This window comes from Lupinus angustifolius, chromosome LG19 (assembly GCF_001865875.1).
Source record: "Lupinus angustifolius cultivar Tanjil chromosome LG19, LupAngTanjil_v1.0, whole genome shotgun sequence".
In the NCBI taxonomy this organism is placed as follows: Eukaryota; Viridiplantae; Streptophyta; class Magnoliopsida; order Fabales; family Fabaceae; genus Lupinus; species Lupinus angustifolius.
Window position 1 is genome coordinate 3,918,375 of NC_032027.1, and position 19,004 is coordinate 3,937,378.

At 33.3% G+C, this 19,004-nt stretch overlaps 3 protein-coding genes across 4 annotated transcripts; 1 reads left to right on the top strand and 2 right to left on the bottom strand.

The window, feature by feature from the left end:
- On the top strand, positions 2,327-5,369 carry LOC109334228 (lipid phosphate phosphatase delta-like). The gene is made up of 8 exons (XM_019569867.1): positions 2,327-2,629; positions 2,887-2,982; positions 3,293-3,367; positions 3,462-3,592; positions 3,762-3,865; positions 3,958-4,086; positions 4,281-4,396; positions 5,000-5,369. The coding sequence occupies exons 1-8, from the start codon at positions 2,456-2,458 to the stop codon at positions 5,366-5,368; spliced, it is 1,194 nt and encodes a 397-aa protein (XP_019425412.1). The 5' UTR covers positions 2,327-2,455; the 3' UTR covers position 5,369.
- LOC109334229 (serine/threonine-protein phosphatase PP2A catalytic subunit-like) lies at positions 5,593-11,345 on the bottom strand. 2 transcript variants are annotated; one of them, XM_019569868.1, is made up of 11 exons: positions 11,077-11,345; positions 9,804-9,860; positions 9,317-9,400; positions 8,929-9,000; positions 8,356-8,427; positions 8,078-8,118; positions 7,510-7,606; positions 6,573-6,764; positions 6,348-6,437; positions 6,143-6,250; positions 5,593-6,038 (listed from the first exon to the last, which is right to left on the bottom strand). In XM_019569868.1, the coding sequence occupies exons 1-11, from the start codon at positions 11,167-11,169 to the stop codon at positions 5,973-5,975; spliced, it is 972 nt and encodes a 323-aa protein (XP_019425413.1). In that variant the 5' UTR covers positions 11,170-11,345; the 3' UTR covers positions 5,593-5,972. The 2 variants fall into 2 exon arrangements, with proteins under 2 accessions (XP_019425413.1, XP_019425414.1); XM_019569869.1 differs by having other exon boundaries at positions 7,510-7,576; positions 11,077-11,343.
- Positions 13,158-17,109, bottom strand: LOC109334226 (eukaryotic translation initiation factor 3 subunit C-like). The gene is made up of 5 exons (XM_019569865.1): positions 17,013-17,109; positions 16,701-16,769; positions 15,795-16,595; positions 14,580-15,578; positions 13,158-14,361 (listed from the first exon to the last, which is right to left on the bottom strand). Exons 2-5 carry the CDS (start codon positions 16,722-16,724, stop codon positions 13,372-13,374), a joined length of 2,814 nt encoding a protein of 937 aa, XP_019425410.1. The 5' UTR covers positions 16,725-16,769; positions 17,013-17,109; the 3' UTR covers positions 13,158-13,371.

Here is a 19,004-nt window from a genome sequence, read left to right on the forward strand (position 1 = left end):
TATATATATATATGTGTGTGTATGAATCTGACGGATAAGATAATATACTGGATTCAAGAAGTGCACTTAATTGGATGTGAGATTTGACAAAATTTCTGCCTCTGATATCCAGTATGCTATATTAATCTTATTCACATAAGTTGATTAGTACCAACAAGGCATTGGTCTAGTGGTGTAAGGCCTCACTAGATTCCCAAGGTCAAGGATTTGATTCCTGAGAGCGACACTTGTTGGAATTGACAACCACGAACCCCGAAAGGGATCAGTGAGCTGATTAGTTTTTCTGTACTTTTTTTGTTGCAGATGTCAATTGCATTAGTCACCAACTAGGAACACAATTCTTCTTTTAAGTTTGGATGGAGTAAATATGAAATTCTAAGCAATTGAAAATGCTAAGTAGTTTAATTGCAATAATTTAATCCCGATCATTTTAAGAGTTTCTTGTCTAGCTGATTGGTGATGAATATTCTTTCATTGAAATATATCCAAACAAGTTGATTCTTCGTAAGTCATTTCAAATCCTTTCAACAAATGCATCAGCTGCAATATAACGACATCAGGTGCAACTACAGTTTAATTCCCTCTATCAGGGAATGGTTCTCTGTTTAAGATGATTTTCATTCCCCTATGTTTCCTCTTCAAATTTCACTTGATTGAAGTTTGCAAACTATTCGATTCAACTAGTTAGCTTGAATTGGTTTGATTTGTTAATATTTGTGAATTGTTTAGTTTAATTCATTAGAGCATCTCCAATGGACAACAACAATTTCATTCTTGTTCGAGTCTAAGATATTATTTTATAATTTGTTACATCTCCCTGTAAAATAAGAAAAACGTATATTTTTTCTCCACAATGGTAAATATCATTCTTATTTGGGTCTCATAACATCTACTTTTTATCTGTAACATTTACCTCTCTTCACTTTTCCTTAGTTAAGTAAGAACAACCAAGAATTGTTCTTATTTAAGAATAAAAATCAGAAAATAAGAACGACAAGTGGAGAACGGAGTAAAAATGTTATTATTCTGTTAAAAAAAACATTAAAAATGACTACTGTGGTAACTTGATTAGTTTAGTTCTTAATCTCGAATGATGATTATTTATTTAATGTGTTAAATTAAAGATTTTTCTACATGAATGAATACATATATACCATACATACACATATTTACCCACATACATATTAAAGTTTCACTTATTTATTTACTGAAATTAATTTTTAGCTAAAAATTCTTATTTATGTATTATATTTATTAACTAGTCACATTTTAAAAGAATGTGAAAGTAATTTGGTTCATTGCTGATCATATCTATTACTAACCTGGGATCCAACAAAATTATATGTTTATTTATAACACTAACACTCTAACAGGTAGAAGCTTGTCTACTTTAGAATAAAGTTTGCTTATAAAAATAAATCGGGTGGATTATTTAGATGCAGTTTAATATTTACGCATCTAGATGGCAAACATGAAACATTTACGAGCGAGGGTGGAAGGTTAGATACTAATTAACCTCTCGTTTTTTCAGGGATTATTGGATTTTTGGTCTACGACAATTTACATCATACATTAATGAGTTAATTAATACAACTTTATTCAAAATAGACCATAATAATGTATCTTGAACACTTAGTCTGTTTATTTACGTTATGTTTTTTATTTCAATAAAAAACATATTATATCAATTAATAATTTAAAAGTTTATTATTTTTCTGTTTTTGTTTCAATATTACTAGATAGACAGAACATGATTTCAGATACACTTGAGATAACATATCCTTATCCCGAAAATGGAGAGTTTTTATTGTGTACCCACATGCACAAATTAAGGAATAAAAAAATGACAAGTTTTTATTAGAAAAATAAATACACAAGTTGTTAGCGTAATAAACACATGAGATGTTAAGGACATAGACCTGGTCTTTAGTGACTTAAAAGTCATACCATGTTCTATGTCATCAACCAGTCAACATTTGCAACTAACTGTAATAAAATATAATTTTTCCTTAGTCTTATAGAGTATACCGTGGAAAACTGGCAAGTAGCTACAACTATACAAGGGTAACCTTTTATTATGTATAATGTACCTTTAACATATATAAATCAATATTTTATTAATGAGTCCACCCACCTACTATTAAAGTTTGATTACAGTTGTTTTATGGTGTTCAGAATTGAAATTTACAAAGGTGTGTGACTTGGTTTATCTCAAAAGTCAAGAGTTAGCCTTTCAACTTCGTCAAAGACCAAGTTGATGCTAACATAGAACATGAGTGTGAAAATATTAAAAGACAACCTTTGGAAATAAAATTAGAAACAAAATTAAATATATGCAAAACCTTTTCCTTCCAACTTCAGTTGTCTAATTTAGAGTCAACCAATACTATTTGTGTTCCTGCGACTCTCTTTTCTTGTTTCTCTCTCTTCTCAACCCAAAAGATAGAAGGAAATAATGGAGGGTGAAGGTGCAGGTTGTGCAGTGTGGCAAGGTGTTATTTTAGGAGGAATACTCTTCTGGATTTTATTTTCATCATACCTTAATCTCACTCAAAAGCTTAGATCTTTTCTTCAACCTTGGATCACTCATCATATTCAAACTGGAGCCCCTTTTGTTCTTCACGTCCAGGTAACTAACAAGAACCCATGTTTTTATTCTCCCAAAGTTCTAAGCTTTTCAATGTTTTAGTTCTAAATGCTGAATTATTATTGTTATTTTTGGGTAGATGCGGAATTAACTAAATAAATGTGTTTTTATACTTCCTTTCATTATTGGTTCATCAATAATTGAGTTTCAATGAAAATTAATAAATGCCCAGATTTCTATTCTCCGAAAGTGTTAAATGCTGAATTTTTCTTTCTTTTACTTTTGTTGGGTTGATGTAGAGTTACCAGCATGGATTCCTGGATGCTCTTTTCTCTGGCTTGTCATGTGTTGTTTCTGTGCCCTTTTACACTGCTTTCCTCCCTCTGCTATTCTGGGTGTGTAGTTGTGTACATTTGAGACTTTTGCTTTAGGAGTAAACCCTCAATTCAGTCCTCCAATGATTGTGTTGTCCCATAATTGGTCCTTGAAAAATTTGAACCATCACCACATGGTCTTTCCAAGGACTTAATTCGTGACAGAACTTTCAATTCGATAACGATTTTAATATCTAAAGGACTTAATTGGTGAAAATAACTTTCTGTAATAATCTTTGGAGGACTGACTTGAGGATCTTGTTTTTGTTATAGTATTTTAATGATCTTGTTTTGACAGTTTCAAATTTAATGTCTTTTGGTGTCTGTGTAGAGTGGTCATGGCCAATTAGCAAGGCAAATGACATTGTTGATGGCATTTTGTGATTATATTGGGAACTGCATAAAGGTATGTGTTTACTCTTTCATCTATCTCAGATCACTGCATCTTTTTTTAACCTGTTAAAGTGTTCAACACTTGTTTTGTTTGTATCACTGAATAGGATGTGGTTTCAGCTCCAAGGCCTCCCTCTCCACCTGTTAGGAGAGTAACAGCTACAAAAGATGAAGAAGATAATGCCTTAGAATATGGGCTTCCTTCTTCTCATACTCTTAACACAGTTTGCTTATCTGGGTATTTATTATTCTCTCTAATTACTTTTATTCCCAAGTCATATCCTACTTGGTTAGAAGGATACAGTTTTCCAAAGCAAGATTATGTCCAGTGAGAAAGATGAAACTTTTGCTTCCAACTCTGCTTTTGTCATTGATGGATGTTTCTTCTTGGAATTGATGTTTATCAGCTACCTTATGCACTATGTGCTCACTCATACTCAAATTCAAGGTGCCTATGTTAATTATCTTGGAGTTTCCTTTGTTTGCTTGTTCGTGGCCCTCATTGGCATAGGTAGATCTTCTATTTATTTTACATTCTTAGCAACTTCTTATTATTGGCCTATTGCACAAAAAGCAATGAAAAATATTTGGTCTTTTTTGTAGGAAGAATTTATCTTGGCATGCATAGTTTGGTTGATATTCTCGCTGGCCTTGTTCTTGGACTTGGGATCCTTGCATTTTGGCTCACAGTTGATGCACACATAGACAGTTTTGTGATCTCAGGAAAAAATGGTATTCTTATGCCTAATTAATAAATCCAGCAAAATATACTTGTATTCTCCAAGGTTTTAGGTTGTTTTTCATTTTTTCTTATCTTTTGTACAAAATGTTTAAAACTGCTTAATTCTTTATATATGTTTTTTTTTCCTTATTAGAGTAACCCTTTTCTTTGTATTCTATCTCATCCTAATCTGATTTTGCTGCAGTTATATCTTTTTGGGTTGCCTTGAGCTTCCTCTTGCTTTTTGCTTATCCAACTCCGGAACTTCCAACTCCAAGCTTTGAGTATCACACTGCTTTCAATGGTGTTGCTTTGGGAATTGTAAGCAGTTTTTTACGCATTAACATCATTTAAACTTCTTTCTTCTTTCTATCATGAATGAATATACACTATATTACATAATTTCTTGTTGGTATCTGTTAACAGAATATAGGAATATAACACTCAGGTGTATAGATCAAAAGAAGAGGTCTTGGGGTGCTTTAGGCAATTGTAATTGATTAGATATAAGCACCTTTCAATATTTTGAGCTCCATATCAGAATTTAAATTGTGAATGTTGCTCTATCTGACTAGTCTTGAAACTGACTTGAATTTTCAAATACACATTAACCAGCTTAAAACTGACACTCTTTTGCACCGATTGCATGAAATGCTAATGTTTGAGGTGAATATGCTGGAACAATTTATTTAGTGCAACTGTAGAGTAGATAAATCAAATGTCTTACAGAAGCTATAAAACATTATATGTCCACATTATACTAGAGCATGTTGATATGAAAATGACTTCTGAACTTCCCATGGGTCCTTTTTAGCTTATTTCCAAAAATATGTAATCGAATAAGTGCCAAGTTGCATACACAAACACTCTTGGTTAGTTTTTTATTTTTGTTGCTGTATTAATTTAAATGCTTATGCTGTTCAGGTTGCCGGGGTTCAGCAAACATACCATCAATTCCACCATGGTTCAGTTCCTCGTTTGTTCTCTCAAGACCTCATAATATCGGCATTCGCAGGGAGAATGATGCTGGGAATACCTACAATTTTGATAGTGAAATTCTGCAGCAAGGCTCTAGCAAAATGGATTATTCCTGTGGTTGCAAACACTTTGGGCATACCAATAAAATCAAGCGGCTATATAAAAAGTGATAAACAAGGAGGTTACTTGCAAAAGCTAGTTTCAAAGCATGAGGCATTTGATGTTGATATTGGAATTAGATTTGTTCAGTATGCAGGTCTTGCTTGGTCTGTTGTGGACCTTGTGCCATCTCTTTTTACATACACCAATTTGTGATGTTTAGTGATTCAATTTTGTGATGTTAGTCAATCAAATTATGTATATCATTTTCTTCATTACATTGTCAAGTCTCTTCAATCCTCTATAAAAATCCAAGACTTGCCAACTAATGATGATATAAATCAAAAGAAAAGATCGAAGATAACAGACATTGTGATAAGCAAAGGTCTAACCAATATAAGCACGAATAAATAATTTGTGAACATGATTTGTAAGAGCAATTGAAGCAATATTACCATGCAATTTTACTGAAATTGATAGAACATATCAAAAGCATCCACAAGACAAAAAATACAGTCATAGCTTCTAAAGCTTGAAAAAAATACAGGGAAAACAAACAAAAAATAACCACATTTTGTTGGAATAATACATATTCCAACATAGTCATCATCTTGGAGACTTCTCCAAAAGGGTGTCCAGCCAATTCTTGAGCATAGCATATCAGTGGAATGTTACCTGCCTATCATACATCATTTGGACAACCATAAAAGCATAGGACATGTATACCCATGGACTTACAGCAATCTCACCAACTTGGATGCAGAACTACCTGAAATTAGGGCACAAGTACAAGTAACAATGATACCAGTACATTCAGCACTTATAGGAAATAATCAGGGGTTCTACGGGTGACATCAGGTTCTCCTCTCCTTGGAGCAGGATCAAACTGCAAGAATAATTTCAAATTTCAAGGGATGGAACTGAAGTTAACAATATATTGCCTAGCAGAATAAGAGGAGAAATTATGTTCAATGTCAAAGAAAGAGAGACCTGGATAAATGTGTGGCTCCTGCAATCATCAACCTCCAATATGGAAGCCATGTTCCCACATCGGTAACAATAGTTAGGTGCACTAAAAATAGTAACCACCTTTTGTTCCTGTTTCAACAAAAATAATGCACATGTCTAAAACTTTATCCCATATTCTAAAGCAAGCAAATGAAAGAAAAGATCACTCCATGAGAAGGAAAAATACATGAGCCCAGTTAAATCCCTCCATAACCAGCTGATGAGCTCTAGCAATCAACTTAAGACTGTTTGTGTGATTGAATTGTTCAGATATATCCTGAAAGAATGTGAATTAGCATAGAAATAATTAAAATATTTAAATAAAAAGAAAGAAAGGCAATAACTGACATCTCGATGCTTCAAGTATAACATACTCAACAACCTGGAGTTGAGAAATTGAAGTTATGGTTACCTGGCCAAAAGTGTACCCAGCACCACGAGGAGAAATTCCCCAGCCACATCTGTCATCTGGGTCAGACCACAACAGATCACACATGGGCCCTTCATGAGGAACCTCTTGAACACGATCAAAGTTCCTTATGTTATCAAGGGTCTCAATTGAAGGGGACAGTCCACCATGCAAACAGAATATTTCTGATTCAACCTGGAAGGGACTATATTAAATTAGAGGCTGAATGCTCAAGAGCCTGTAACTAAAACTTTAACTAAAAATTTCTAGTTTATTCATTGTGTTAAACATAAGAAAGTTGTTCACCAGCCAATCTAACATCTCATAGCATGATAAAGATAATCATCCTCAATTGAACTAGTCACAACAGGCAAACAAACCAAAAAACTTGAGTAAATTACATCTCCTGAAAGTTCAGTACAAGCACCTTTTAATTGCATATATGGAAATATAATATCATCGTATCTATGCTTAAACAATCTAAATGTGATTCTTAAAACCCACCACTTTATATCTTAGTTCGCTATCGCAATTTAAACCTTTCGAAACATTTTTCTTCTTCAGAAGAACACAGAAACATAGGCTAGTTTGTAATACATGAAACAGATGCACCTCAAACAACTCACAAGGCACATTAATAGGAGTAATTTTGGCTTTCTAAGTATTTAACTAGAGAAAAAGGTCATATGTCAAATTAATTCATAAATCAAATGTTTAAAAACTAAAGAAAGAAGGATGAGCAATTTATTTAGACCTCTCAAATACAAGGTAAATTTTGATAATTTCGATTAACATTACAAACAGAGAATGTAATTTGCTCCAAAACTAGCCCCCATCTTCCAAATTTTCACTTTACATGATAACTAACACATACAAACAATATACATTTCAAATCACAAAAGAAAAAGAATAAATAAAAAGAAGGGAAAACAGTACTAACCAGTGCAGTCAATGGAAAAAAATCAAAAAGGTCTGTAAAGATCTTCCAAACATTAGCACTACCATACCTGGAAAAAAAACGAAAAGAAAAAAAAAACCTATCATGAAAGTGAAAAGAGAAATTAGATTATTTAAGTTGAACAAACCAAACCAACAAACAAAAATCTAAAATGAGCATGGCAAAGGGTTTGATCCCCCAGGAGCCAAGCTGCATCAGAATCTAAACCCAATTACATGTGATATCAGTCCAGCCACATCAGCACATCCATAAACTTGTATATCAAATAAATCTACAATTCATATACACTTATGTATGTCACTTTCGAAGTTCAAACTCAATCTCAAATATAAATATTAATCTCCTCATTGACACAATATGTACTGAATTACAAGTATATTAAACAGAGCAGTGGATCTATCCAGCACCATAACATTATCGAATTACTTAATAGCCCACAACATCCAACTGAAACAACTACAACGTTATATGCATACAAATCCTTGAATAAAACAGAAGCATCTCCTGCTTTGTCCCATAGGACTTTTAAATGAAGGTGCCGAAAACTCACTTTCTTAGGCATTCATCGTAAAATCCATATACTTGGGTAATCTGCATATAAGAAAAATTTTGTCAATAAATAATGAATACCAATTAAAGTTTTCAATAAAGCCAAAATGTTTAACAATAACAATTAGTTATACAACTAAAAAGCCTCGAAGACTAGTTAATTTTTGTGCCATTCAGGAATAATACTTACTACGTAAGTTCTGAAATAAATGCCATAAAAGGCCTCGGAAAACATAAGCAATTTATAATTTTGAATAAAAGAATAGTGAAAACGGATACCTGACGGCTTTCATGGTTTCCTCTAAGAATAGTAATACGCTGAGGATGCCGCACTTTCAGTGCCACAAGGAGCTGCAAAGAATGTCAATTAAAGGGAAGTTAAAAAACATCATTCATCTCTGATGTGCATACAGTAAACATGATTTTTAGATAATACAAACTTCTATATGCACATGGAATCCACCATTCATCTATGAAAGCCTTCTAGATATTGAAACATTGAAAAACCTTTTACAGTGCTACAGCTACACATTCTAATACTATTCTCTTGTTTATATGTGCTTTCTTGTAAAAAATTGAGAGCAGTTATCTGTCCCTTGGGCATGATCGTATTTTCTATTTTCTTCATGATAGCAAAAGACGAGTCAGATGAAGCTCACAGCTCACTCCAAGCTTCACCGAAACTCTGGACAACAATCTTTCATCTGATCATTGTAACTCTAGTCTCTAATGCATGGATGTCATAAAATGCACTCCGCAAGTAGGATTCGATAAAGAGAACGGGTATATAAAAATAACTATTAAAAAGTAGAGATGGAAGGAAAGATAAATATTTATAACGGTTGTACTTACTGTCACAGTCTCAACTGAATAATAACCACGGTCCACATAATCGCCCATAAACAAGTAGTTAGTGTCTGGACACTGCAAACAGACAGGCATATTTAAATCTCATATCTACATAATTAGCAGAACATTTTATCCGAAACAAAAAATCAACCTTATCATACAAATTCATTTTGCACAATTAAAATGTTAAGAAACTTTAACATAATATAAGGGTCCAGTGAAGTCAATAGTTAGTAATTCCAGCTGTTTACATTTTACTCCACAATTCCGCTGATGCACTTCAATCCTCAAAAGCTTTTTCTTTGACAGGTCTCAATTAGTTAGTTAAGAAATTCCCCATCTGAAACAGAAGAATTGAATACAAAAAGAAAGTCATGGTCAGAAATGATACCTTTCCTCCAATTCGAAACAGTTCAGCAAGATCATGAAATTGCCCATGAATATCACCACAAATTGTCACAGGGCTTTTGACAGGCTGTGGTTCAAGAGAGATACAAAAAAATTAATGCTTCTCTCTCTGAGTAAAAAACTAGACATTAAAAGTTGCACTGGAATACTTTGAGGTTATATCAGCATAGGCAAACTATATAGCACACACAAAGTAAGAATTTAAGGAAAGAAAGGTTGAAAGAATTACATCCTCCTTCCACGAAATAGGCATCAAAAGCAATTGACATCAAGGTAATGAACTCAAATATGAGGAAAATAAAACAAAATGCAAAAACTCATATCTGATATAAAAAATCAATACTTTTCATGCAAAGCAAGCAGTTGATTAAACATTAGTGATGCAAGTGAGATCAGTGTCTTTAGAAACACAAAAAGGCATCATTAAAAAATAAAACATAAGCTAAAAAGATGGGAAGAAAGGGTTGCACCTGGACATTACTCTCATCTGTTAAAATTTCCTTAGCCTTCTCACATAAAACTTTAACCTACAAGCAGGGGGGAAACAAGACCATTAGTTTAATTTTATATTTATATTCCTCATACATAGTAAAACTAAGAGGGATAGATGACATTTGAGATAGCTCCCAAAAAGAGGACATGTCTACTTAAAACAAAGAACACAAAGACAATCAATATAAAATGATATTTTGAGGTGAATAAATAGCAAGGGAAAAGCCTTTTCTAAGATACATTCACTCAGGTAGCAATGAAATCCAGACATTTTCCAATCACATAAGTTTTTATGAAAAGCTGGGTACATCTAACCTCCTCATACCCTACTAAGTAGGAGCCTCGTGCAATGGGCCGCCCTCTTTTTTTAGTTTTTATGTAAAAGAACTTGGTGAGAAAATATCTTTTGCAAGGAAAAATAGATGAAGCAATATTGCGGCTATAAAGTGACAAACTAGATGAGACAACTAGCATAGCACCCACACAATGTATTAAGCACTCCTTCCCCTTAACCTGGTCAATCTTCAACTGTAACCAGTGTTATGCTTCAACTTACAAATCCTAAACAAAGCTTATACACCTCCTCCACCAAATTGCCCACTTGACAGTTTGTAGATTAACGTGTTATTATATTCCAGGAATTATCTCATCTCCCCAAATATCCGAGGGCACTACCAACAGTTTATGAAAATGCCAATTCCCCAAGTCAAAGACAGAAAATCCACATTTTTATATATGGAAACTCCAAATTAGCAACATGTGCAAACAATCTGCTCCAAGTTAAGCCACTAATAACAGTATAACACACCAAATACTACAATTCATGAAGCACATTTTACAGATAAAGACTCGTTTTTAGAAAACAAATATTAATTTGTCTCTACCTATTTGCTTCAGATCAGGGCAAGTAAATAACAAATGTTGCATCTCTATCTACATTTTTGTGAAATCAAACCGGAGTTGCAAATAGTTCTCACTCAAGATTCCTGATGCAAATTTCACAGCTGAAAATCGTTTTCGGGTAACAAATATTATTTATCTATTCCGATTTGCTTCACATCAAGTTTCAAAGAAAACAATCCACCGCATCTTCATATCCATTTCATGAAATCCACCAAAGTTTCACAGAGTTTTCGCTTACACACTCACTAAATATCAAACCACGACACAAATCAAAGATTCAAGGTTAATTCCGTAAATATAGCAAACGTTTCATGCAAATCATAACGATTAAAGGGAATCGAATCGAACCTGTTGCTCGGAGAGTGGTTTGCATTGCATGAGCTGCGAGATCTGCTCGTCAAGATCGTGAGAACCTTCTGACGGAATCGAATTGGCGCCCATGGTGATCGATCCTCTTCTGAATCAGAACGCGGTGAAGAATCGGGGAATTAGGGGAAACCCTAACCCTAGGTTTCGAAGATTCTCTCCGGTGTCGGAGAATGTGGGGGGGGAGAGTGAGAATCGAAAAAGGAGAGGGCGCGTGAAGTAGAAAGGGGAAATGGGTTTGTTATAAATCGATGAATCCCTTTTATTCTTTTTGAATTTGTATGCGGTAAGGAGGGAGATACTTCATTCCTTCCAATCACACATGGCCACGTAGCGAAAATATATCAATTCATTTATTTTTAACTAAAATCTATGGTTTTTGAAAAGAGAAGAGATTGAGTTACTAAGTTAGAAAATCTAAATGAAATATAATAATTTTAATTAATGAGTAGATAAGTAAATTTAAACCATTAAAATGCAAATTTTATTTTTTAACTTACTTTTAGAGTAAGTGGATTATTCTTTTTAAAATTGTCATTTTGAATAGTTATTAATATTTGTGATTCATATGTCTAAAATTGTGATAATGTTAAGTTTTAGATGACTTTCATTATATATGACATCTTTTATAATACTTCTCTTACTTTTTTATTTGTTGGTTATGAATTTTTTTAATTTATTTGTCCTAATTAGAAGTTCAAAGAATATATTAACTATATTTTGCATGTTCACTCTTATTAATTCTTTCTTAATTTATATAAATAGTGAAAAATAACTAATAAACACGTAGAACCGATGGATCTATAAAAAATATAATTCATGTAAATCAACACATTTTTACACTTAAAATGATAAATAGGAATAATGTATTAATAAAAACTTTTTATTTAGGAATGAATGTATTAATAAAAACTTTTTTTATTTACCAATGTCATGTAAATCAAAACATGGTACGTGCTTTAATATTCCACTCAGAAAACAACAAACCCTTTAGAATAAGAGGTGGTAAAGGATTATGTTCATTGCTTGGTTGTATACGATTTTGATAAGGAAAATGTTATATTCTCCAACAAATTATACTACATCATAAAAAAATAACATATATTATAAAATAATATTTTATTTAATAATCAATTTATAAGTGATATATTATTTTCTCATTGCTATAACAATTTGTAAGAATATATATCATTACTCTTTTTTCTATACATACATCACCCCAAAAAACAGTTGTATTGTGTACCCATTTTGCCAAACATGCATATGGTATAGTAGTTTTATATCTCATCAATTATATCATTGTGAGTTTGACTTTGATAACAAAACCAGTGGATCTTCATATGCACTAGCAGTAATAAAACAACCATTGCAGAAAGAGAATCAAGAAAGTTAGTAATGATTGCAAATTTTTACCATGCTTTTTTAGTTGTCCATTTTAACACTTGAGTACTTCAAAGCATGGCAAATTCACCAAACCATGGTATTGGGTATAATATATATAGTACGAGTTAAAAAAATATACAAAACTACTATAAAAAAAGTATTTATTATGATAAGTTCATCATTGCATTAGAATAGGACTGAATTAATGGTTATATTATTCAATTTTATCATTTTAAATTGTTCGATCTGAATTATTTCGTGCATTTGTAATGTACTAAACTAATTTGACTTTCACATTGGTATTAGTTAAATGGGTATTCATGTGTCTATTTTTTCTTACCAACATTAATTAAATATTGAAAATGGAAATGGAGGATTACCACTTTCACTAACTTTCACTAACTTTCTCCCCACTAAACACTTTACAGAATTTCATTAATGTTTTTATTAGATTTTTTGTGGATATTTGTTCATGATACTTAAAATCGAGGGTTAGGTTTTCTTGGACCATATTCATGGGATATGTTTCAATCACAAGATAAAAAAGAATTAGATTGATGTTACTTTAGGAGATGGAGAGGGGAAGAATAAATGACACTAGGAGATGCTAACAAAAGAAAAGACCAATGCTAAGATACCTAATGCAAAAGCAACAACTTATAGTAGACACAAAAAATGTGTGAAAATACATATCAGAAAGCATGCTCCCATTAGTCCCATATACCTCTATAACATTGCAACTTTGGATAAAAATACATAAGAAAATTAGTGGCACAAGAATGAAAACCAGAATGTTCAACTGCATTGGTCAAATTATCAAAGGGGTAGGGCAGACAATTTTAAATGCAAATGCTACTAAAAGCTTATAGCGTGTCTTATCCAGTACATATATATTTAGGCACGAACTCCCTTAAGGCTAACCATACGAGTAGATATATCTCCATGGGGGCCCCTCAATGATGAACCACCTTGACTCCTCCCTGAGCCTCCATATGAGGCATCTTGGTACCGTGTACCCTGATAACCTCGTCCAGCTCGGTCCCTTGAATAGCCACCAGCTGCTTGACTGAATCCTCTTCCACCGCCACCACCATATCCTCCTGCACGACCGCTGCCTTGCCTTGGCTGAGAAAGGTTGAAATCTTGCCACCTACCACCACCTAAAGAGGCAGCTCCACCAGCAGCAGCGGCAGTAGCATAGTCCTGACCGTCTCTCCGCCTCAGAGGCAGATCCAATCCACCACCGCCTATTCTAGCCTCTGTTGCTCTTTCGTTACTCTCTGCAAGGATAGTTAATTTCTCGGTCAACTGGAATGCCAATGCCTGCAACCGACTGTGTTCAACATCTTGGAACACAATGCACCCAGTTGGCTGGTCCCAGCTTGCATGAAGCTCCTCATTGATAATCATCTTACTAACAATGCTGTGAGTGTGAGGAACTGAGAGGTCAAAGATTTTTGTGAGCTGATTTAGGCTCAAGGAATCATATGATGAAGAAAAGGTAAGGAGGTATGTCCTCAATGCTTCCTCCTTGATTTTGTCCTTCAGCATTTCAAGCACAGCATCTTGATTTCTCACAAATTTCCATACATTGAGAGACACAATAACATCAAATGCCTTCTGGAAGTCTCCCTTTGTAAGAGCCCTTGTGGCAGCCATAACATGATCTCTGACATTTTCGGGTGGCCCAGTGAATGATTGTCTGTCACTGACCTCAAGCATGCGACGAAAGTTCTTACTAATGATCTTTCGCTTTGAGTCGTGGACATTGGCAGCCATATTGGGAACTTCGAGCAGCATAGCAGATATAAGATGCACCGACTCCAGGAGCTCAAGATTTATGTGCATATGATATGGCATTTGACGCCTTCTTTCCAACCTTTCCTGGAAGCGGATAAAAAAGCGTTAACCCGATGTGATGCCAAATATAATTCCACCAATTCTAAAACAAATGCAAAAACTAATCCAGATTGAAATATGTATCACAAAAACTAAGGATTTGCTAATTTCAAATTGCTCAATATTAAAACTAGAAGTTTCATAATTGCTCAAAAAGAATTTATTATAAAATTAAAAATAATGAAGGGTAGGGTAGTCAGTACCTGTTCTGGAGTCTTCTCATGATAACGACTTTGTGACACACCTTGTGCAAGCAACTCTTTCACCCTACCACCAGAATAGAGTTCAGACAGACAGCTATGTGCTTCAGAAATCAGTCCAACTCGAAAAGCACATAGACCCAATTGTGATATGGCCCTGTTAAAAAGTATCTGTGCTGAGACATCCATATGCTGAACACTATCCTGCAAATGGCTCATCAGTAGCAGATCACGGGCTATTGAGAACTCATCATGAAGAGCATGATGATATATATCACAAAGCATTGCTCGCGCTTTAGTGCGCTCATCACCATATTTGTATATCAAAGACACCAATACATCCATATGGGTCCTGCTATTCTCAGGAAAGGTGGGTTTCCGGGGCACAAGCTCTGGGGTAACAACAAAGGCAGTAGGAATTCTTGTTGCTTCAATCCCTTTGGACTCCTCCCCTTCGTTATCTCCATCTTCTGTCAGCTCGGCAAGTTTTCTCATGGCATCATAAACCTCTTGTGGCTTATAGTAAATAAGTTCAACCCTCCTCAAAGCTACCTTAGAAGCAGCTTTGAAATCTCCACTCCTTTCAAGATATTCCTGAACATTCTGAGCAAGAACCTGAAACACAGGCTCATCCCTAAGTCTCTCAACATACTCACGGGTATGAGGATCTATGCACTGTAGGCTCTTGAAAAACTCAGCATCCATTTTTTCCAAAAAAGCAACTAAGTTACCCCAAACACGAATTGGTCCATTATAGTCAGCCCCTTTCTGAGTTTCATTCTCATCTGCCTCCACTGAATCATCAACCACTATGTTTGGGTACTGCACTAGGATATCAAGAATGAGCAGCATGTTCTGCACACATTTTTTCCACACAGTTATGGGCATATGCCCACTAAGGCCGGGATTAACATCAAACTGCGCAGAAACGACACTGAAAAGAATTTCCAGCTTCTGTGCAGGTGTTTTAGCAACTTTCGTTAAGAATGTAAGCTGCTCAACCTGTTCAAATATGCAATAACGATAAACAATAGTCAATGGCAATCAATAAATTGTGGAGTTATAATTTTAACATTTATATGACCAAAGCATTTATAGTTTGTAAAGGAATTTGTTCAAAACATGTACCTGTTTATTTTCAAATGTTATCAAAATACATGATTGACTTAAAAATATTATTCAAAGTATAATAAAGTAAAAACATAGCTATCATTATACCTGTTCAAACCTTCCGGTTCCCTTCTTGCCCCTAGCTGCCACAACCTCTTTGAATTTCTTGTTAACTGTGTCCCAAGTAATCTCACTAGGGTCTTTCATAAATTGCCTATCCAAAAGCCTATCTTTCTTGCTAAGCTTTTGGTCCCATGGTCCATCGCCGGTATCTGCCTTAACATCATCATATCCATCAGCTTCGGAATCCGATTTCGTAACATTCTTGCTAAGTTGATTCGGCTCAATGATCTCATCATCACTCTCATATTCTTCCTCTGATTCCTCATCTTCAGCCTTTTCGTCCTCACTCTCAGGACCCTCCCGGCACTTATTAATCAAGTCCTCATATTGCTTATTGTTTTTCTTCAATTTTTGCTTCATAGAGTTCAAGGCCTTGGCATTGCTACTACTCATCTTCTTTTTGGCTTCCTTATTTGCCAAAGCCTGAGCCAAGAAATCTTCCAACATCACAAGGGCCTTAATATAAAGATTAGGGACCTTATCAGACTCGGTAACACGCATAACTTTCTCAAGCTGTTTGTTGATCTTGTCAAAGCTCTCTTGTAAACTGACCCAGTCATTAATCTTCGTGGCATTCTTCATTTGATCAACGGTAAGATTCATCTCCTCAAAACGCTTATCTTTTGCAGATTTGACGACACGTTTTTCGCCATCGGAGTCATCACTGTCACTTGCATTACCCCGGATGTACTTGTCAGCTAGATTAGAAGGTTCACCTGTTGCTTCATTTTCAATCTCCTCGTTATTATAATCACTTCCCTCCTCTTCCTCAGAATCACTAGCACCCTGACATTCAAAAAAATATATTTAATATAAGATAACACAGTTTTCTTGAATCCCCTGAAACAAAAAATAATCATTATTATTATTAATGCAAATTAGGTAAAATACCTGTGTCCAGAATCTTGAAGCCATCTTCTGTCAAATTTCTGGGCAGATCAATACAGCAAAAATAAAAATCTGCAATGAACATAACAATACAATATGATTCAGTAAACGCTAAAAGATATAGAAACAGTTACAAGTGTTTACAAAAAACATCATTAACAATAACAAATTATATGGACAAATGTTCTAAAACCTATGATAAATAATACCAAAAAAATAAAACGAAAGCTATATTAAGAATATGTTCGATTCTATAACAAAGAGATGCAGAAACAAAATGAGATATAGAAAATGAAAGTGTAAACATAAACGAACCTGCGAACAGAAAGTAACTTCGAGCGGCGAAGAAGAAAGCAGAGATAAGGGTTAGGGACTGAGTGTGGAATTAAACTTTTTTTTATTAAAAGCCCATAACATCACGATTTGGGCCCCATTTGCATTGTGTATTTTTTTAAGAAATATGATTTTTGTATCCGGAGATAAGTTTTCTTTTAGCTACTAAAATAATTATATGTGTATTTTTTTAGAAATATTTTTGTAATTAAGAATTAAGTAGGATGTATATCACAATTTTAGTAACTGACTAATATAATTTATCTTCTTATATGAAAGTAATCTGAGTAATGGTGTGATGAATTTTCAAATATTCCAAATGTATGACAAAGATGCTTTACTAGTATTTTATGGAATAGAAGAATAAATCAAAAATGATTAATATTTGACTATAATATTTATACATCGTTAGTAAATGATACAATAACAATATATAAACTCATATATTGTTAGTCATAAATTTCTCTCTCTTAATTTACGCATTAATATAAAAAATTTATATAATAACTAAATAGTTAATCAATTATATACATTACTTTTATTTAAAAGTTTATAAGCTTGTACATCCATCACATTCCAAATATGGATGAGGCAGCCACAATGGAAAAACTTTGTAGTATGTGCATCCTTTTTTCTCAAGAGTTATTGATTAAAGATATGTTGTTGCATACTCTATCTTGCCAAATAATATCTTGTCGCGCATTAAGAAATAATTAATTTCATACCAAATCTTTTATTATACCAAAAGATATAAAAGACCTGTATAGGAATACATGCAATGCATGGACTCAACGAGTAATGTAGTAACGATCTGTACCAAACAATTTACTTTAAAAGTACCTACCTTTTTACATTCAAAGTTGTATTACACACACTAACTTCTAACATTTTGAAGTAGGGTGTACGATATATATTAAATTAAAGTGTAAATATTTATTTTGTTCCTTAAAAAATTATGTATGTGTTAAATTGGTCTCTAAAAAAGTAAAATTAAAACTAGTATTTAAATATCGTGAATGTAAGTCACATAATCTCTATATCATGTCAAAAAATGCTAAAATACCAACTTGACCCACGTTTGATATTTTGTGGACCATTTTGAATTTTTCAGGTACCAAATTGATAATACAAAATTTGCAAGCTAAAAATATGTATCTAATCAAAATTAAAATAAATAAATATAATCATATATAAAAAGATAAACACATTAAATTAAATAAATTAATATTTTATAATTGATATCTACACGACTTCATATTTTGAAATCATTAAATGACCAACTCGTTAATATTATTGAATATTTATCGCTCAATATAAGTCATTGGACAATCATTCCTCCATATATGTCTCATTTGATTATGCAATATATTTTTCACAATCTTCACATTTGAAAAGACTTTTTTTACGTTGATGTGATAACATGTAAAATCATTAATAACTTCAAAAAAGATAAACTAATGAGTAAAGATGTGTCTTTCACTCTCAAAGAAGCAATTTCACTTGTGTTACGAATAGCAATGATACAACTCTCAAGTTGATTATCAATCATCGTGAACCAATTGAACAAAAATCATATGGTAAAACTTTGGAAATTTAATTAGTTTTACCATATTAAAACTTAGAACAAATTCATTGGACTTAAACAATACATATAAAAAAGTAGCTGAATATTTGTCTCCGAGAAATGATTATGAAGTTCCTTAAGCTATATACTTACAACAATAATATTTAATAGTATAAAAAATTCAATACAATAATAATTATTTGTTTGTCACGAAATATGTCATGTCAATTACAAAAAAATGGGAGCAGATCTATTGTCTTGCTAGTTTGTGACATTCTATGTGTCGAAAGGTATGATTGATCAGAAAAATATTTAATAATTATATTTTTAATTTATATAATTTTTTCAACCAATAAGAATTAAGCCAAAAAAATATACCTTCCACTTATAGAATTACAAGGTATACATAT